Source organism: Vulpes vulpes, chromosome 2 (assembly GCF_048418805.1).
Source record: "Vulpes vulpes isolate BD-2025 chromosome 2, VulVul3, whole genome shotgun sequence".
Taxonomy (NCBI): Eukaryota; Metazoa; Chordata; class Mammalia; order Carnivora; family Canidae; genus Vulpes; species Vulpes vulpes.
Window position 1 is genome coordinate 103,388,223 of NC_132781.1, and position 21,792 is coordinate 103,410,014.

Genomic DNA, 21,792 nt, shown 5'->3' on the forward strand with positions numbered 1-21,792 from the left:
CAATCCAGAGTCTCATTTTGCTTCATAATTTCAGCCTGTGTAAGGAGTTCTGTAGACCGCTCCATTACTCCATAGTTGACAGCTGATGTAGACATGTTGAAAACTGAATTTATCCATGTAGAACTGGATCACATTCCTGATTTCCTGGAACAGTTTTCATGTTGCAGCAATTTGGGTTTATAGTTGAAATTAATTCTTCTGAAGACACAGATTATTGGATTAACTAAGTGTAGATAACAGCACTTTCCAAATGGCCAAGAGTAAAGATTTTATTCTCCGTGGAAGATTTTATGAATATGAGGGTAAAGCATGTATATATGTTGTGTTTATCTTCGGGTCTATAACATAGAATTGATATTTTGACTTTCTCCTTTGGTTCTATTATTAGAATCTTATTTGGTAACTCTTCATCCTCTTATTTTTGTGACTGGCTTCATTTTTTTAACCGAATTATAATTGATATATAATATTGTGTTTCATGTGCACAACACAGTGATTCAGTATTCATACGCATTAAGGAATGGTCACAAGAAAAAAAAAGAAATGGTCACAAGACATTACCATCTGAGGTTATACAAAGTTGTTATAATAGTATTAACTATGTTCCCTAGGGTGTACATTAATACTCATGTTTTATTGATTATTTAATCTTATTTATAATTTATTTAATCCTTGTAACTCATTTATAACTGGAAAGTTTATCCTTTTCACCTATTTTATTACCTCTACCCCCTTATTTGTAGCATCCATCAGTTCTCTGTATCTATGATTCTCTATTTTGTTTATTCATTTGTTCATTTGTTTTTTAGATTACACACAGAAGTGAAATCATACAGTATTTGTCTTTGTGTGGCTTATTTCACTTAGCATAATACCCTCTGGGGCCATCCATGTTGTCACGAATGGCAAGATTTTATTCTTTTTTATGACTGAGTAATATTCGTGTGTGTGTGTGTGTGTGTGTGTGTGTGTACACATCACATTTTCTTAATCCATTCCATTATTGGTGGACACTTCTTGTGATGGATTTCTACTTCCTTGTAATTGATTTTTGGTTTCATACTGTTGTGCTAGGAAGAAAACTTGATATGATTTCAGCCTTGTGAAATTTATTGAGATTTGTTTTGTGGCCTAACGTGATCTGTCCAGGAAAATATTACATGTACACTTGAGAAAAATGTGTATTCTGCTGTTTGGGGATGGAATACTCTGTATGTATCAATCAAGTTCATGTGGTTTTGATGTGTTGTTTTCAACTGTTATTACATTAATTTATGTCTGTATGATCTATCCACTGTTGTGTGATGTTAAAGTCCTCTGATATTATTACTTTATTAACGATTCTCTTTATGATTATGTAATGCCCTTCTTTGTCTCTTGTTACAGGCTTTGTTTAAAATTCTGTTTTGTGTCCTATATGGATTGCTCCCCCTGCTTTCTTTCTGTTTTCACTTGCATGGAATATTTCTTTGTAGCCCTGTACCTTCAGTCTCTATTTGTCTTTGGGTCTGAAGTGAATCTCTTATTGTCAGCAAATACATGGGTCTTGTTTTTTACCCATTCATTTATGCTGTATGTTTTGCTTGGATTATTTAGTCCATTTTCATTTAAAGTAATTATTGATATATGTGTACTTATTGCTGTTTTGTTATTTGTTTTCTGCTTGTTTTTTTGTAATTGTTTTTCTCTTGGAATTTGATTACTTTATGTGTTATGCTTGAATTATTTCCTCCTTATTTTTTGTATGCCTGTTACAGATTTTCAGTTTGTGGTAACCATGAGATTCATATATGATGACCTATGTATATATAGCAGTCTATTTTAAGTTGGTGGTTGCTTAAGTTTGAACACATTCCATGACATTGTTCCCCTCTCTGCAGCATTTTATGTTTATTCCATCATATTTTACATCTTTTTATGTATTCCTTAACTGATTATTATATAGTTGATTTTACCACTTTTATCTTTTAACCTTCGGACTATGTAGGTGATTGATCCACTACCTTTACTACATATTTGCCTTTACCAGTGAGATTTTTTTCTTTCATATATTTTACTTGTAGTTATGGCCTTTTCCTTTTTGCTTATGGAAGTCCCTTAAATATTACAAAACTAGTTCAGTGGTGATGAACTCTTTTAACTTTTGCTTCTCTGGGGAAACTCTTTATTTCCTCTTCAATTGTGAACGATAACCTTGCTGAGTATTCTTGATTGTAAGCACTCTGAATGTATTGTGCCACTCACTCCCTTCTGACCTGAAAGTTGATGTTGAGGAATCAGCTGATAGCGTTATGGGGGGTTCCCTTATATGTAACTAATTGTTTTCCTACTGATTTTAAGATTCTGTCTTTAAGTTTTTAATTTTTGACATTTTAATTATAATGGATCTTGGCATGGATCTCTTTGGGTTCATTGTTTTGGGAATTCTCTTTTTCCTAGATCTGGATGTCTATTTCCTTGCCAAGTGAGGTAGATTTTCATCTATTATTTCTCAAGTAAGTTTTCTGCCCCTTTCTCTCTCTCTTCCTTTGAGGACTTCTGTAAGTTAGTGCACCTAATGTTAGATCACAGTCCTTTAAACTATCCTCATTTGTAAAATTTCTTTTTTCTTTTTCCTGTTCATTTTGGGTGAGTTTTACTGCCTTGTTTTCCAGATCACTGCTCCGTTCTTCTGTATTACTAATCTGTTTATTCCCTGCAGTATATTTTCATTTCTATTATTCTTCAGCTCTGATTGGAATGTTTTATATTTTATTTTTGTTGAAGTTCTCACTGTGTTTATCTACTTTTCTCCCAAGTTTGATGAGCAGTTTTATTGGTCATCACTTTGGAGTTTTTATTAGGTAGATTGTTTATTTCCATTTCATTTAGTTTTTTTACTGACGTTTTGCGTTATTCTTTTGTTTGGAACATAATCTTCTGTCTCCTCATTATGCCTAATTCTGTGTGTGTGCTTTCTATGTATTAGGTTCATCTATATCTCCTGGTCTTGAAGGAGTGGCCTACGTAAGAGATATCCTGTAGGGCTCAGAAGTGCCATTCTCTCACTCTGGCACCCAGACACAGGTGCTTCAGGGGTGTTCCCTGAGTGGGCTATGTGTATCTTCCTCATGGAAGCCCCTTGACAGCTGTAGTACATTCTTGGGTGAGGTTGCCTTCCTTGCCCTGCTGGGTTAGCTGGAACCCTATTCCTGATGGCTACCAGTATGCTGGTGGGTGGAGTCCTGTAGACTGCAAGGCCCTGTTGAGGGACAGGATTATAAGGGGCTCTCAGTGGGGTATGCACCCTGCCATTAGCATTCTAGGAGGAGGATTTCAAAATAGTGTCTGGTAGTTCCAGCCATCAGCAGGGCAGAACAATATAGCAAAGATGGCTGCTACCAGTGTCTTATTCCTCATGGAGAACCCCTGCCCCCACCCATCCTCTTCAGGAGGTGCTCCAAGATTAGTAAGTAGATCTAATTCGCCTATGGTCTATGTGCTTTTTTTCTCTCTCTCTCTTTTTTTTTTTTCTCTATGTGCTTTTTGATCTGGCTTTTGATCTTTCCTGATCTTTTGGATGTGATTTTTTTTTTTAATCTGATCTGAAACCATTTGTACTGGTTTCTGGGTTGAGTCTGTGTGCAAGCCCTTTATGAATAGGGTTTCCCTTCCTTACAGTTTTGTAGTTTTCCTGGACATAATCCCTGTTGGTTTTTAAGGCCAGCTGTTTTGGAAACTCATCTCCATGCATTCATTATCTAAGGGTTGGGTTATTGAATGTGGAGCTAGAATCTCTCCTTGGGAAGGTAATACTCCTTTGATGTCTGTTCTGACCATGGAACATTGTGCCGGGGGTGTGGTTTAATCCTTTAGCAAGGCTGTATCTTTGCGTCTTCAATTCATCTTGGGGCTGTCCCTTGTGTGGGCTCTGTTCATTGAGTTTCTAGGTCCCCTTCAGAAGGAATGCTAAACATTTAATGTGTTTCTGGGAGGCGGTGAGCTCAGGATCTTATTATTCTGCCATCTGTAACTCTCTTCTACTCTTCATTCTCTTATATTATTCAATGTAGTAGTTTTAGTAACTTTGCTGACAGACTTTTCTGAGTAATGTTTGTTGGTGGGAGTAGCAGACAACCATCTTTCAAAAAACTATTGATTTTTTTTAACTGAATTTTTAAACTTAGCATTCACTTATGCTGTTAGGATTTCTTTCTCTGCCCATATGGGGAAAAGCATGGTTCTATAACAGATGCTACATATATCGTGTTTCTTCTTATAAAATTTTAGAACTATGTCTCCTAGTGGTATTTTGTTATTCAACTAATAAATTTGTACCCTTTGGTTTGTTGAATTACAGTGGAGTTCAGTCATAGACTTCATAGAGGTAGATTAATTTACTAACAGACTATCATATGAGATCTCGTGCTTTTTGTTATTATATAGGGATACATTTTATAAAAAACAGTTTTAAAAGAAACGTGTTAGGGGCACCTGGGTCACTCAATCAGTTAAGCATCTGCCTTAGATAGCTTCTGGATGGCACTTGCCAGAGGAACTGACCTTGTGGTCAGAAGGTTAGAACTTTTAGCTCTACCCTAGGCCTTCCAGGGAGGGGAGAGGGATTGGAAATTCAGTTAATATTTAATGGTCAGTGATTTAATCAATCGGGCCTATGTAATGAAACCTCCATGATGACTCCTAGATGGTGGGGTTCAGAAAGCTTCCAGGTCGGTGAACACATCTAGGTACAGGGAAGGTGGTGATCCATATCCTTCTCCCTTGCCTTCTCTTGGGCATCTCTTTCCTTTGGCTTTTCTAAATTGTATCCTCCATAGTAAACCAGTACTAGTAAATGTTTGGAATTCTGTGAATAGTTCTAGTGAGTTTTCAAATCTGAGGAGGGCAGTGTGGAAACCCCCAAATTTACAGCCAGTTGGTCAGAATTACAGCTGTCAACCCAGGATGCCCAGTTGGCATCTGGAGTGACACTGGTCTTGTTGGATCCAACCACTGAGCCTGTGGAGTCTCACAATAACCCTGGGCAGGTTGTGACAGAACTGAACTGGAGTGTGGGACATCCAGCTGGTACAAGAGAAAACCCCACACATTTGGGGTCGGGAGCATTGTGTAAAGTGAGCCCACCTACCTACGTCAAGCAGAGCACACACCATCCAAATAGATGCATCCCTACCAAGATTAGTTCAGAAGCTCTGAGCTTGTCAGCATACTGTACTGAGGACTTGGTTCTTTTCCTCCCTGCTTAGACTCTCGTTCTTTGCTTTTACTCCTATATCTAGTTTATTTATTTATTTTTAAAAATTTTATTTACTTATTCATGAAAGAGAGAGAGAGAAAGAAAGGCAGAAACATAGGCAGAGGGAGAAGCAGGCTCGCAGGGAGACCAATGTGGGACTCGATCCTGGACCCCAGGATCACAACGTGAACCAAAGGCAGATGCTCAACAACTGAGCCACCCAAGGATCCCTCCTGTATCTAGTTTAAATCCATAATCTTAACCTTGTCTTTATTAGAGTGTACTTTTTCTGTACCCCTCTAATCTCTGGCTTTCTCTGGCAGCATTTATGTGCTTTTTCTTGCCTTTGATGGTCTCTGACAGCCTCTCTCAGATTGCAGTGTTTGTCCTAGTGAATCATCGTCTTCTATGTTCTCCTGCTCTGATCATTTCCACTGCCACTTATTACATGGGATAAAGGTAGAAAAGCTCATCTGGAGGATTGATCAGTACTAGGCCCTCCCCTTCCACACCCCCTTCCCTTCACCATACTCTGGTGCCCGCATGTGCTCACTCTCTGTAAATAAATATTTTCTTTTTTTTTCCTTAATCTTTTTTTAAAAAGTACACTTAAATCTCATAAGCACTGAGTTATACCTAGAAATGTTGGATCACTATATTGTACACCTAAAACTAATATAACACTATATACTGGGATTAAAAAAATAAAATAACAGACCCATTATATGCCAACATAAATAACATTTTTGATCAAGTATCTCTGTTAAAAAAAAAGACTCCTATTCTTGGCCTTTTTCAGTTTGTTCAAATCTCTGAAGAAACTCCTCTGTGCCTAAATGAAAAATTTATCCTCTTTAGTTTTCCTGATGGCCTTCTACTGTGAGGGATAAGTCCTAGGCAATTCACAGGAATATCCTAAGGATTGTTGTGTTGAGTACAGAGGTCTTTTTTTTTTTAAGATTTATTTATTTATTTACTTATGATTATATATATATATATAGAGAGAGAGAGAGGGGCAGAGACACAGGAGAAGGGAGAAGCAGGCTCCATGCTGGGAGCCCGATGTGGGATTCGATCCCAGGACTCCAGGATCACGCCCTGGGCCAAAGGCAGGTGCCAAACCGCTGAGCCACCCAGGGATCCCCGAGTACAGGGGTCTTAATAGGCAGAATGTCTTATATTTGTTCTGCTACTTGGGCCTCTTCCTAGGAACGGAGTTTGCGTGGACAGTGGAATATGTACAGACTAATGTTAGATCTTTCTGCTTCTCAGAGGTAGAGGCATACGAATGACAGAACCCGTATATCTCAGCCCCTCATTTGACAACGTACTGCCCCGCTACTTATTTTTACAGGTAAGTAAGTATTTGTCAGAGTAAAATGTTTAATGACATTGAAACATAACTTCAGTGAGTTATTTCAAATCTGTTTTTTTTTTCCTGTTATATTTTTTGTGGTTTACTTTTCTGATCTCCCTTTGGTTAAGCAATAAAAAAAACAAAAACAGAAACAAAACTTTGTACGACTTCTTTTCCTTTTCTCAACTGATTTTAAACTTTTTTTAATCCTTTGTTGCTCAAAAGGGCTTTGGTACAGTTTACTGTAATTGCTTTCCATCTAAGAATATTAATTTCTAAATAATGCATACATTGATATACATATGTTTCATTTGTGACCTTGAGTAAGATGCAAATGTTTTACTCCTAACAGATTTTAAGATTTTATTTATTTATTCATGAAAGACAGAGAGAGAGAGAGAGAGAGAGAGAGGCAGAGACATAGGCAGAGGGAGAAGCAGGCTCCATGCAGGGAGCCTCATGTGGGACTCGATCCCGGGACTCCAGGATCACGCCCTGGGCTGAAGGCAGGCACTAAACAGCTGAGCCACCCAGGGATTCCCAACTCCTAACACATTTTTGTCAGGTGGTTATCAATTGCTGTGATACAACAATCTGTTTGCCTTGTCCAGTTTATTGCATATTTCCATGTGCAGTAACTCACTTGATTTGTTATAGTTCACTGGTTAGGTGGTATTATTATTACTGATATATGATGAAGATACCAATGATCCGATCTGTAGGGTTCTTGAGTGAGGTCATATACAATTAGTAATTAATAGTGTCTGAAATCTGACCTCAGTGGAGATGCCACTTTCTGCTCTGCCCAGTACTTTAAATAAAAAGACATAAATCCAAAGATTATTTCTGGTGTAAACAAATAGAAAAACAGATTGATGTTTATTCTTTGATTCCACATCAGTGATAACATAACACATAGGATATATAATATATAGTTATATACTAGTTATATATTATTATACTGATTCTTCTTCAGTAATCTGGGCCAGTCCCCTGCCCTTTTTTTTAGTTTGGTATTGTGCTGTGTGCTTTGAATATATTATCACAAGCATTCTTTGGCTTACAACTTAGACAACTGTTACCATTTCTTGAATGATGTTCAATAATTATTTAACTTGTGAAGATTAAGATAGTTCATAGGATGACTGGCTAAAGAAATTTTACCTTGAAGAAATCATATTTTATAGGCACAAGAGTTGGACAACTAGTAACCTTTGTCCATTCTACATTTTGAAGTTACTTTACAGGTGGAATTATATAACTGTTGGAAAAGTCCCTGGGGAAATTTTTGTTTTGTTTTGTTTTTTCCTTTGATGCCTCTTGCCTTGCCATTATCCCCACTTAATTCTGTATTCTTTGTTGCTTCAAATAGCTTAAAAAAAAAAAAAGCTTTGCATTGTAGACTATTTTTCTTCTTCTTCTTCTTCTTCTATTTTTTTTTTTTGGCTGCGGCATGTGTATGTATAAAGGTCTACTGACAACTGATTATTTTTCATTTTAGCACCTGAAGTTACACTAGCATATATTTTTTAGACTTAATGGGGGTGTTGTGTACAATCACTAAAGTTACAATTGTGTAATACCATTTGATTTTTCAAAATCAAAAGGAAACTTCTGTATCGCTTAAATACAGTCTGTAGAATCACAAAATAACCTTAGATGTCCTTCACATTAGAAGTAATTGTCATTTAAATGTTTAACAATTAAATACTTGTAAGAATTGCTTTCAGTTCTAATTACATTTTAACTTAACTAGAATAAAAAATAGTGCCTGAAACTTAATTTTCTCATTGCCTGGTTTCTTGTAAATAATTGATTTAAGAGCCAGATGAGATTAGACAATCTAACAAATATTTAAATAAATACTATTGTCTGGGCACTAGCGCCAGAATTGGTTTTAGTTGGTCTGGCTGGGGTGGTGCCTTGGTCAGAAAGATTGAAAGCTCTCCCAGGTAATTCTCATGTGCAGTTAAAATTGAGATGGAGAATCACTGTAGTATACCTATGGGTTACATCTAGGTGCATGTTAGAATCACCTGGGGAGATTTTGAAAAATACTGACGCCTAGGCCCTATTGCCAGAAATTCTGATTTAACTACTCTAGATCAGGACTAGACATGTTTTTAAAACCCACGAGGTGATTTTCTTGTGTAACTAGAAAACTTTGATGACAAAGAAAACTTTGTCATTTCAATAATTAATGAAGCCTCTTCACTTGAACTATTTCATAATTTCAATTTGTTGCATGACTAGAAGGTTCTTAATGTATTATGTTTGATTGCAAATTTCTGTCATCTTTGACCAGTATGTTAATGTTACTATTAGAAGTGAAGCAAAAACAGTTGTCTTTAGATAATCACGAAATCTTCAGTAGCCACGTGTATGTTTCAGTGTTTTCATATTGGAGTTCAATTTTTAAATATTTTTGGAATAAGACCATTAAGAGAAAATAAGTGTAACATGGTAAGCTCATTTTTAGTGTTCATTGTGGAGGCACTGTTCTTTAGGGGCCTAAATGATTTGCACTGATTTTAATGCTTCATATACCCATAAGGAGGGGGGATACTTGTTAATTTATGTCCTTTATCACCATTGATTCTCTGTTTTCAAATGGTAATCTTGGATTCACTTGAGAGCATTGTAACCTTCTCACAGTTCTTGAGAATGTACTAATGGATGTAAGTGTTCTGGTGGGAAAATGAATTAAAACCTTTAAACTTTAAAAATAAATAACTGTACTTGTTAGCCTCTATTGTTTTTCTTGCCAAGTAAATTTTAAAATATATTACTTTAAAAAATGCATTACTGGTGCACCTGTGTGGCTTAGTCAGCTAAGCATCTGCCTTTGGCTCAAGTCATGATCCTGGGGTCCTGGGATCCTAGGATCAAGCCCTGAGCCCTGTGTTGGGGCTCCCTGCTCAGCAGGGAGTCTGCTTCTCCCTCTCTCTCTCTCCCACTCTCCCCACTGTGTGCTCTCTTTTTCTCTAAAATAAACAAAATCTTTAAAATAAATGCATTACTTTGGGATATCATTCTATCTCTATTTAAGGCAAACTGTTATCCTCAAGTATTAGTCCTTATGTGATCAAGACTAATAATGAATTAATGGTATAGTATAGCCTATTGCTGTATAACTTACTACTGTAAATATATTTGAGTTATCCAGTCTCATATTTCTAGGTGCCAATCAGAAATAGTAAGATTGGTTTACATTTTACTTTTCTCCTACAGAAATGTGGTAGTGGTAGGGAGATAGGAACCCAGATGTCTCTGAGTGGCGTTAGTACCATAAAACTAGAATTCTTAAGTGGGTGCTAGGTAGTGAAACATCTGAAACATTGCAAAATTTTGTACATTTTCTTTGAAAAATATTCAGAGTTTTATTATATTTCTAAAAAGGCTTTGACTTTCAAAATATTGAGAGCTACTGAATTGAGGGAAAAATATGCTTTTCTTGCTAAACTGATAGGGGAAATGCATCATGCATGTGCACGTTTGTGTCTTGTGTGTGAATGCGCTATGAGATCATAGGTTACTCTAGGAAACTGAATTTCCTGACAGTAGCCTGTTTACAAAAAGCATATTCTTGGCAGAGAATGCTGTACTGGATTACCTCCAAAGATTTCTTTATGTTCTCTGATTCTGAATTTTAAAAGGGTTTAGAATCATTGACAATTGATTTTTTTTTCTTTATAGAATTTGCCATCTGCTGTAGTAACTCATGTTCTGGATCCTCAACCTGGAGAAAAGATTCTAGATTTGTGTGCAGCACCTGGAGGCAAAACAACACACATTGCAGCATTAATGCGGGATCAGGTGAGACTGTCTTCACAGAAAAACTACTGTCCACACAGTACAGATTTCAGTGTTGAAGGTGGAACTACACACAACATAAGAAACATTATGTAGACATTTATGATCTGAATTATTTCAGATTCAGCCAGAGTGAAGACTGTTCAATGATGGCATTCATCGCATGTTGAGTTCAGTAGATAATTATCATTTGTGAAGACTGTCTGTAGATCTTAAATCCCAAATTTACTAATACATTTGTAGAAGTCCTCTTCATAAAATTACATTTAAATGCAACATTTAAGAAATTTTATGTTCCTAGTTATAAGACTTGACACTTTTTAAACTACTAAATTCTGCCACTAAAACTTGATTTGATAGCATGTTACTGAAGTATCAAAATATACACTGATATATATTTACGTTATAATATGTACACATCAATCACATTTTCTTGAGATTCATAAAAACCTTATGAGCTGACTTAATTATAAAGCCTATTTCATTGTCACAAAATATAGTAAGCCTTGATAACTTTATTTCGGATTTTATTGCTTTTTCCTATGTATATGTATTTGACAGCATGTTTCCTTTCATTATGGGTTAGTCTGTGTTCAAAACTCAATGTGACCTTGTAACCATTCTATACTGCAACTGAGAGTCTTCAGCTCAGGACAGATACGGGCACTTGATGCTGTCTTCTTGTTTGAAATTCCACAAAATTACGTGGTTCCTGAAATGCTTAGACACACTAGTATCTTCACCTACCTTTGATCTGGAGGCAGATTTCAATTAATTGATTGGTTGATTAGACAAACATTTAGTTAGTACTTACATCTGCCAAGTACTGGGGATGGAGCACCAGACCATTGGAACCAAAATTGTCTTCATCATGTAGCTTCCCTTCCAGTTAAGAGGAGACCTATAATAAACTAAATGAATACAAGTTATGGCATGTAGGATTGTGGCAAGGGCTGTGGTGAACAAGAGAGGAAGGGGAGGGGGCATTGAGAGGACTGAGGCTAGTGAGCATGCAGTTTTTAGGAGGGTACTGAGGGATGCACCCTGCGAAGGTGGTTTTTGAGGCAAGCCTTGAAGATGTGAACAATATGGAGGTCTGTGGAACCCATGTTTTTGCTAGAGAAAAAGCAAGTGTGCTTGCCCTGAGGCCAGAGGGCACCTGACTTGTTTGAGAAAGCTCTGCAGTTTGCTGAGATACAAAGTGGGGAGGACAGGAGAAGGAAAGGAGACCAGAGAGAGGGGAGGGCCCCAGGAGAGGATGTTTGGGTCTAGCAGTGGGCACGATTTGACAGGACTTGAGTTGCGCTCCAGTGATGGGAAGTCTGGGAAGTCAGAGATTTTGAACAGAACAGTGATGTAAGGCTCTTTAGTATTTAAACTATCCTTTGCTGCATGAAAACAGGCTGAAAGAGGGCAAAGGTGACTGGTTCAGGGATAGTAATTCAGAGAAGTGTTGTGGAGGCAGCAAGAAGTTCTGGAGATGTGTTTAAGATGGAGTGGTAAGGGTTTGCTGATGCACTGGATGTGGGTTATGGAAATGAGAGAGTAATCCAGGGTGACTCCTGCAGATTTTGGCCTGAGGTACTGGAGAGTTGCTGGGCAAGGGTGACTATGAGAGGAGCAAGTTCTGTAGGGCAGTCAGAGAATCAGGTTTGGAGATATTAAAGTGAAGTGTCTGATTTGCAAGGGATGATTGAGCAGGGAATTGGACATTTGAACCTAGGGTTCAGGGGGAGAGGTCTGGGCTGGAAATAAAAATTTGGCTTGGAAATGTAAATATATATAAAATAGAAATTTATAAGTCATTAGCATATAGGTAAGACTAAGAGTCATAAAACTGATATGGATGGCAATAGAGAGTAGACAAGGCTGAAAGACTGAGCCTCATGGGTACTGTATGCCCACATTCACAGGTTGGCGAAAGAGAAGGGATGGCCAGTGATGTCAGAGGAAAACCAGAGGGGTATGAAACCCTGGAGACTATGTGAAGAAAGGGATTGAAAGACCATGGGGAGATCAGCTGTGTCAGATGTTGCCTGGCCACATAAAGTGAGGATTGAGCATTTCCAGTAGAACTTAGCTCCATGTAGATTATGAGCAACCTTATGAACAGTTTTGGTGAGTGGAAATGCTTACTTGGATTGAGAATGAGAGGAATAAAAAGTGAACCAAGAAAACTCCTTTGATGGTGGTGGTGGTGGTGGGGAGTTATCGTACAGGAATACAGTGAAACGGGGCAGTATTTGTAGATAAACTCAGGAAGTACTCTTTTTTAAGATGAGAGAAATGATCATGTTTGTATGCTAATGAGACATACATTAAAAGAGGAAATTGCTAACACCAGAGGGAGCAGGGAAAATTGCTGGAACAGTATCTTTGAGGAGGTAAGATGGGACAGAATTTGATGGACAAGTGGCTTTAGGTGGTAGCTTGCAACAGTTTATCCATGGAAGTAGGAGGGGAGATGGGATACATGCATGGGTCCAGATGTTGGTGGCCTGGTCAATGTGGTAAGACACAGGAAGGTCTCTTCTGGTTGGTTGAATTTTCTCAGTGAAATAAGAAGCAAGATCATCAGATGAGAGTGGGGATGGGGAAGGAGGCGGTAAGAGCTAGGAGGTATGAAATGTTTATCTAGGAAAATAGAAGTGAGAGTGGGCCATGGACACGTCCTAGGAATTTCAGTTTGCACTGTAGTCTCTTTGAATAAAGTGGTTATGAATTTAAAGGAAGATTTGTTGGGATAGTGGTGGGCTTTTTTTTTTTTTTTTTTTTTTTTTTTTTTTTTTTTTAACTGCTTGGAGGTAGACATGAAGTTGGTGAAGAATTGGATTTAACCACGGCGGCATTTTGTCATGCTTTTAGCTAAGATGCAGAAGCATATATATAAGAGAGTAATTTGATGTAACATGGAATCTAAGCCAGGTAAAGAGCATAGCAAGGACAGTAAAAGACTGAGGGCAGTGGATCTATTCTTATTTTTCTAAGTTAGCTCAGATTTATACAGGGATAGGAATTCTTAGGCACTTAGGAAACTCAGCAATTTTTTTTCATGGTCCTCATTCATAAATAAGAAAAAATTGCATACTTGAGGTGTAAGACCTTCTGGCATAGAAATACACTTCCTTAAGGCTTAGTAGAGCTCTTCTGCTCTGATTAACTTGATAGAAGATGTAATATCTGTGTGCCCACTCCCCGAAGTGCCAGATGCTGGACTTTACCAGGTGATCATTTTTGAACTATATTTGATATTTTTTAGGATAGTCAAGTGATTTACAAGCAATCTTGCACAGAAAATAATAGGAACATTTATTGTGTCAGGATGAAATTGCACTTTCATTAGTGCAAATCACTTTATCCAAAGACTTCTGATGAAAATTGACATTACTTGCATATTAGTGTTTGATAACGTTATAATTTCTGAAACATTCACTATGTCATAAGCAGGGCGATAATGAACATGCTACATATATATACGTATATAATATACATATATATGCATACATATATATAATATATTATACATATATACATATAATATACATATACACATATATAAATAAATTTTATATTTTCAGTAAATTTATTGAAGGGTTAAAATCTTATCTCTGCACTGTATATATATCTATACATACTGTATATAGGTACTCTGTATTTGTTCTATGTGTGTTTATGGGTACATGTAGTCTGTATGTGCCCTGTACACACAGATACATACTTGTGGTACCAGTAGTATAACTTCAGAAAGTGGCCTATTAAAGTAATGAAGAAAGGAAAATATATTTGTTGTTAAAATATTGGGGAATTAATACTCTTGGTTCATTAGCAGAGATACACTTGCTTGTTTACTTATATTCTTTTTTTTTTTTTTTGTCCCAAAGGTCTTTAAGGTAACAGTAAAAACTTTAAGGAAAAATGGAGTAAATACCACCAGTGCATAAAATACAGAACACAAAACAGAATTCATTTTATAGAGTTGTGATGTTTAATGCAAATCAGTTTTCAGTTTACCTGAAATCTTAATTGTAAAGATTATATGTTTTGAAAAAGTAATAATAATCGCCCCTTACTTTTTGATATATGGTACTGTGTTTGCTTAGAAGTATTTATCTACAGATATTTTATTGTCTCTAGTAAGAAGTCTCACCAAAGAGAGTCTGGATACTTTAAGTGTGTCCATGTTCTGTTGTTTGGTTTTATAGTACTATGTAAAAATGACCACAGAAAGTGTAGCAGTGTCATAATCTATGCAAGTGATGCATATGTCATAAAAGGATGGTGTATTAAAAGGAACAAAAGCTGAAGAGTTAATCTTGCCATCTCTGCAATATCATTTCATAGTATATTTAAAAAATGAAATGAATATCACAATGCATTCGTGAAAGTTTGGCCTCATCTTTGTTGACTCTGACTTAACGAAAGTGTTGCCATATAAAATTACTATTTTTTAAAAGACTTTTATTTATTTATTTGATTTTTTTTTTAATTTATTTATGATAGTCACAGAGAGATAGAGGCAGAGACACAGGCAGAGGGAGAAGCAGGCTCCATGCCCTGGGAGCCCGACGTGGGATTCGATCCCAGGTCTCCAGGATCGCACCCTGGGCCAAAGGCAGGCGCCAAACCGCTGCGCCACCCAGGGATCCCTATTTATTTATTTGAGAGAGAAAGTGTGAGCACAAGCAGTGGGAGAGGCAGAGGGAAAGAGGAAGGGAGAAGCAGATTATCTGCTGAGCAGGGAGCCAGACTCAGGGCTTGATTTCATGACCTGAGCTGAAGGCAGATGCTTAACTGACTAAGCTACCCAGATGTCCCCTGTTATAAAATTATTTTTGAACTACTTGTTATAGCCAGTCCAGAGCATTTTGCTGCAATATACAGGTCAATGTTTTTATGTTATAGTTGTCAGAATTGACATGAATTTTATTTACATATAACTCAGAAAATATTGAGATGAGGATTGATTTTACAAGGAACATTCATCTGTATCCCAAAGCACTAGAAGGCAGATGTCTCAGAACATTAGTTCATATTCTTCCAGATATGAACAAAGTACATCGGATTGGTAATTTTTATCTCCAGTAGATATTTTCAAGTTTCTTAGATGGCAAACACTGTTTATGGTTTTGAGTTTTGTTAAGTAAAAATAGCTATGCAGTATAAGAAAATTTACCTGTCAAGAATGTGCTTTTCTGTTTCGTATTTATTATTTTTAAAGTTTTTATTTAAATTTCAGTTAGCATCCAGTGTAATATTAGTCTCAGGTGTACAATATAGTGATTGAACACTTCCATACAACACTGGTGCTCAGCACAGGTGCCCTCCTTAATCCACATCCCCTTCACCTATCCTCTCTGTCCATCTCCCCTCTGGTAACCATCAGTTCTCTATAGTTAGGAGTCTAAGAATTTTTTTTTTAAAGGATGAGACTTAAATATTTTAATGTAAATTTGATACACATTTGGTTAATGAATTCAGCTTTAAAACTGGGGTTGGAAGGAAAGTAGGGACAACCATAATTTTTCATCAGTTTTCCTCAATAATAGTTTTTATGACAGCTTTGGATTTATGCTTTATTTTTATGCGTGTTTGTTTTATAGGGAGAAGTAATAGCACTGGATAAAATATCCAACAAAGTGGAAAAAATAAAACAGAATGCTTTATTGTTAGGGCTGAATTCCATCAAGGCATTTTGCTTCGATGGAACAAAGGCTCTTAAATTCGATATGGTTGAAAAAGCTGAAGGTGAGTTAAATTTCATCTTTTCAGGCTTCTATAATCGACTTTTAGAAACAAATAGATTTTGCTGTTACTGTTCTAGTCCTAAAATATCCACAAAACGTTGAAATTGGTGTGGATATTTTGCCATAATAGGTATCATTCTGCTTTTCATATCATCCCTAAATGTCAGATTTTAATAATATAGAATCAAACCCCCAAAACTTGGTCAAACTCTTTGGTCTTCGTGTATTTGTCTTAATTTCATCTTAATTGCCTGATCACATGTGAACAGCACTTCATGGTCAGTTGATTGTTAACCCAAAAGAGCCAGGAGTTTGCAGGAGATTTATATTAGTGTATATAGGATAATAGGATGTATCTGAGAGACCCTAAATTCAGTGACTTAGAAAAGATAGAAACATTTTTCATTTCTTTGTTTTTTATTTTCATCTCACTTAATGGAAGTGGGTGTCCAATACTGGTAATTTATTATTTTTTTAAGATTTTATTTATTTATTTGTGAGATACACAGAAAGAGAGGCAGAGACATAGCAGAGGGAAAACAGTCTTCCCTGTGGGGAGCCCAATGCAGGATTCGATCCCACCTGGGATCATGACCTAAGCAGAAGGCACTCAACCATTGAGTCACCCAGGTGCCCTCAATGCTGGTAATTTGATCTCTGGGTCAAGGCAGTGTTCTAGTTCTTTTAAGGGGAAGGGAAAGAGTATCAAAACCCTTAGGAATGCACATGCCACTGTCCAGGTTAGTTATTTGACCAATTTAACTGCAAGGGGGAGCTGGAAAATGTAGTCTTAAGCTGTGTTGTTATGTGCCCAGTTCAAAATGAGATTGAAAAGGGGATAATGGATATTGGAAAGAACAATTAGCAGTCTGACAAAGGCTTTGTGTTATTGAAAGTGGTGATGATGATTGTTAAAAATTATTTATAAGATATTTTAAGTTATTATTATTTTAGGATAGTTGACATAGTGTTATTAGTTTCAAGTGTACAACATAACAATTCTACAGTTCTGAGTTTTCAGTGCCCACCACAACTAAGTCATCCTCTATCACCATAAAATGTTACTATATTTTTGACTATATGCCCTACTCTGTGCTTTTTATCTCTGTGGCTTATTTATTTCATAGCTACAGGTTTGTACCTCTCAATTTCCTTCACTTATTTTGCCCTTCCCCTCACCCACCTTCCCTCTGGCGACTACCATTTTGTTGTCTGTATTTATGAGTCTGCTTCTGTTTGTTCATTTGTGTTGACATTTGGAGTCCACATATAAGTGAAATTGTACAGTATTTGTCTTTCTCTGCCTGACTTATTTTTACTTAGCATGATAGATCCATCCATGTTGTCATGAATGGCAAGGTGCCATACATTTTTATGGCTAATATTATGTGTTTGTGTGTGTGTGTGTATACACACATCTTATTTATCTCAGCTATCAGTAGACACTTGGGATTGCTTCAATATATTGGCTGTGTAAAAGGGTGCCTGGCTGTTTCAGTCAGTAGAGCATATAACTCTTGATCTTGAGGTCGTAAGTTTGAGCTCCAGGTTGGGTATAGAGGTAACTTAAAAAATATATTGCTGGGCATCCCGGATGGCACAGCGGTTTAGCACTGCCTTCGGCCCAGTGTGTGATCCTGGAGACCTGGGATTGAATCCCACGTTGAGCTCCGTGCATGGAGCCTGCTTCTCCCTCTGCCTGTATCCGTGTCTCTGCCTCTCTCTCTCTCTCTGTGTGTCTCTTATGAATAAATAAAAAAAAAATCTTAAAAAAATATTGCTTACTATAAATAATGCTGCAATAAATGTAGGGGCGCATATATCTTTTTGAATTGATGTTTTCATTTTCCTTGGGTAATTATCTAGTAGAATTAAATACTGGATCATATAGTATTTCTATTGTTAATTTTTTGAGGAATCTCTATACTGTTTTCCATAGTGGTTGCACCAATTTACATTCCCATCAAGAGTGCGCAAGATTTCTCTCTTCTCCACCTCCTTGCAACATTTGGTATTTCTTATCTTTTTGATATTAGTCATTCTCACTGGTGTGAGGTGACATCCTATTGTGGTTTTGATTTGCATTTCCCTGATGGTTAGTGATGTTGAGCATTTTTTCATGCGTCTGTTGGCCATCTGTATGTCTTCTTTGGAAGAATGTCTTCTCAGATGCTCCACCCATTTTTAATTAGATTATCTGGGTGTTTTTGGTGCTGCTTTGTATAAGTTCTGTATGTATTTTGGATATTAACGCCTTACAGATACATCATTTGCAAAATCTTCCATTCAGTCGGATTGCCTTTTCATTTTTCTGATGGTTTCCTTCACTCTCTGCATAAGCCTTTTATTTTGGTTTAGTTCCAATAGTTTATTTTTGCTTCTGTTTCCCTTTACTGAAAAGATGGATCCATAAATATGTTGCTAAGGCTGATGTCAGAGAGATTACTGCCTGTTTTCTTTTAGGAATTTTTATGGTTTTAGGTCTCATATTTAGGTTTTTAATCCATTCTGAGTTTATTTTTATGTATGGTGTGAGAAAGTGGTCCAGTTTTATTCTTTGGCATATAACTACCCAATTTTCCCAGCACCATTTATGGAAGAGACTGTCTTTTCCCCATTGTATGTATATTCTTGCTTCCTATTTCACAGATTAGTTGAATGTAAAAGCATGGCTTTATTCCTAAGCACTCATTCCATTGATCTGTTTTTCCACCAGTACCATGTTCTTTCAGTTATTATAGATTGGTAGTATATATTGGAATCTGAGATTGTAATGCTTCCAGCTTTGTTCTTCTTTTTCAATATTGCTCTGATTATTTGAGGTCTTTTGTGGTTTCATAGAAATTTTAGTACTATGTGTTCTAGTTCTGTGAAAAGCACTGTTGTTATTTTGATTGTGATTGCAATAAATCTTTAAATTGCTTTGGGGAGTCTGGACATTTTAACAGTATTCTTCCCATCCATGAGCATGGCATATCCTTTCATATGTTTGTATTGTCTTCAGTTTCTTTCCTTGATGTCTTACAATTTTCAGAGAACAGATCTTCCCCTCCTTGGTTAAATTTATTCCTAGGTGTTTTTTCTTTTTTTGTGCATTTGTAAATGGGATTGTTTTCTTAATTTCTCTTCTACTTCACTATTAGTGTACAGAAACACAGCAGATTTCTGTATATTAATTTTACATTTTGTAACTTAATTCATTTATTCTAATAGGTTTTTTATGGTTTTTAGGGTTTTCTGTATATATTATCATGACATCTGTAAATAGTAACAGTTTTATTTCCTCCTTACCAATTTGGATACCTTTTATTTCTTGTCTGATTGCTGTGCTAGGACTTCTAGTATTGTGTTGAAAAAAAGTGGTAAGAGTGGACATTCTTGTCTTATTCCTGATCTTAGCTGAAAGCTTTTCCACTATTGAGTGTGATCGTTGTTTCAGAAATGGCCTTTATTATGTTGAGGTATGTTTCCCTTAAACCCACTTTGTTGGGGATCCCTGGGTGTCTCAGTGGTTTAGTGCTTTCCTTGAGCCCAGGACATGATCCTGGAGTCCCGGATCTAGTCCTGTGTCAGGCTCTCTGCACGGAGCTGGCATGTCCCTCTGCCTGTGTCTCTGCCCCACTCTCTCTGTGTCTCTCATGAATAAATAAATAAAATCTTAAAAAAAAAAATCAACCCACTTTGTTGAGAGTTTATATCATGAATGGATATTGTATTTTGTCAGATAGTTTTTCTGCGTCTGTTGACATTGTCATATGGTTTTCATCCTTCTTGTTAATGTAATGTATCACATTGGTATGTGAATATTGAACCATCCTTACATCCCTAGAATAAATTCCATGAAGTCTGCTCAGGATTCTCTCTCCCTCTGCCTCTTCCGCCCCCCCCCCCCCCGCCCAAATAAATAAATTAAAAAAAAAAAGACTATGCATCCAAAAGGATACCAAGTGTTACACGAACTCAGAGCGAAGGACTATTTCTTAGAGGGACAATGGAAAAAGTGTTTATTTTTATTTATTTATTTATTTATTTTTTGGAAAAGTGTTTAGATGAGGGGGTGGCATTTGTTAGGCCTTGAAAGGATGGTCAGCATTTTGACAAATGGAAATGAGTGCAGGGGGCATCTCTAGTAAATAGAATTAGTAGAAGCATGGAAATAAGAAAGCTCATGACATTTTTGGGTAACAGTGGGTGATGCATGTTTGTTTTTAACATAGGTGAATATGCAGGAGTCCTAAGAAATGTGGCTGGAGAACAATCTGGAGGAGGCCAGATTGTTCATTATTAATGGTCTGTATTTGTTAGTTTCAGAAGTCTATTCCAGAGATTTAGGTAGCTGCGGGAATAGTTTTTGGTTTTGTTTTACTTGGTCAGGAAAATGAATAACTTGTTGAGACCTGTGCTTGGGGGAATTTGGATTTAAAAAAAAGCAACAAGGTTTTTCAACAGAAAGAACTCAGTATAAATTTATACTAAGGAGAGAAAATTTAGTATAAATACTTAGTGTAAGGAATCTGTTAAATAGATGTTGAACTGGAAAAGCAAAAGATCATTGGGGTATCTTAGAGCTAATCACTGCAGAAAGCAGCTACTACCCTTCTAGCTCCTTTAATCAATAAGAGAATGATAACAGGGCACCTGGATGGCTCATTTGGTTAAGTGTCTGTCTTTCGGCTCAGGTCATGATCTCAGGGTCCTGGGATCGAGCCTTGCATTGGGCTCCCTGCTCTGTGGGGAGTCTGCCTCTCCCTCTTCCCTTCCCACTGCTTGTGTTCTCGTTCTCTCAAATAAATAAAGTATTTTTAAAAAGAGAAAGACGACAGTCTCAGTAGGAAAAGGACAAAACAAAGAATGTGACTATCTAAAAAGTACAAATGGCCAATAAAATAGTAACAACAATAAAAATAATTCTTGGGTGAAGATTTTGAAAGAGTAAGTATAATCATAATGGAACTAAATTGGCATAGTCTTTCTAGAGCATTTTTTCAGCATGTATCAAAAGCCGTAAAAATACTTGTTTACTTTGAGAAGATACTCTGAGACAGTAGGTAAGAAAGCAAGGACGGTTATAGACTGAGATGAGTTAAATTGATAAGCATTCATATCTGACAGTTTGCAGTCAGAGAAAAGTAGGTTATCTTGGTATGATATTCAGAACATTGCTGAGGTTACTGTAGACTGGCTTCTTATGAAAGCAGTCGGCAGCAATGTCTCGCTTGCAGTTAGATGGCATAAATATGTAAGCAGACTATTTGGTTCCATGACTTTCTCCAGTAACACTTAAATAGCTCAGAAGTCAATGGAAAGTTATTCGAGTGAATGCAGAAGGAAACCTGTGGAAGATTGGATGCAGAGAGAATCTGACTAACTCTAGAGCATAGTCTTGCTGATGGCCACAGGAGGAAGGAGAGTGAGGAACCTCAGAACCAGTAGATTTGACTAGAACCTAACAGGTGCTCTTCCTTTCTGGGGTGGTCTGCCGTAGGGATTGCCAAGAGAAAGCTCTCAGTAGGACTAGAATTATTTTTAATTTTTTTCAATTTATTTATTTATGATAGTCACAGAGAGAGAAAGAGAGGCAGAGACACAGGCAGAGGGAGAAGCAGGCTCCATGTACCGGGAGCCCGATGTGGGACTCGATC

General features: G+C 36.9%; 1 protein-coding gene across 5 annotated transcripts in view; it reads left to right on the plus strand.

Annotated features, from left to right (window-relative positions):
* Positions 1–21,792, plus strand: part of NSUN6 (NOP2/Sun RNA methyltransferase 6) — a 48,897-nt gene that overhangs the window by 21,371 nt on the left and 5,734 nt on the right. For all 5 annotated transcript variants that reach the window (XM_026015799.2, XM_026015794.2, XM_026015814.2 and 2 more), the window contains 3 exons: positions 6,509–6,590; positions 10,290–10,409; positions 16,007–16,151. In XM_026015799.2, the coding sequence (XP_025871584.1) occupies positions 6,509–6,590; positions 10,290–10,409; positions 16,007–16,151 (347 nt within the window). The remainder of the gene's footprint in view (positions 1–6,508; positions 6,591–10,289; positions 10,410–16,006; positions 16,152–21,792) is intronic.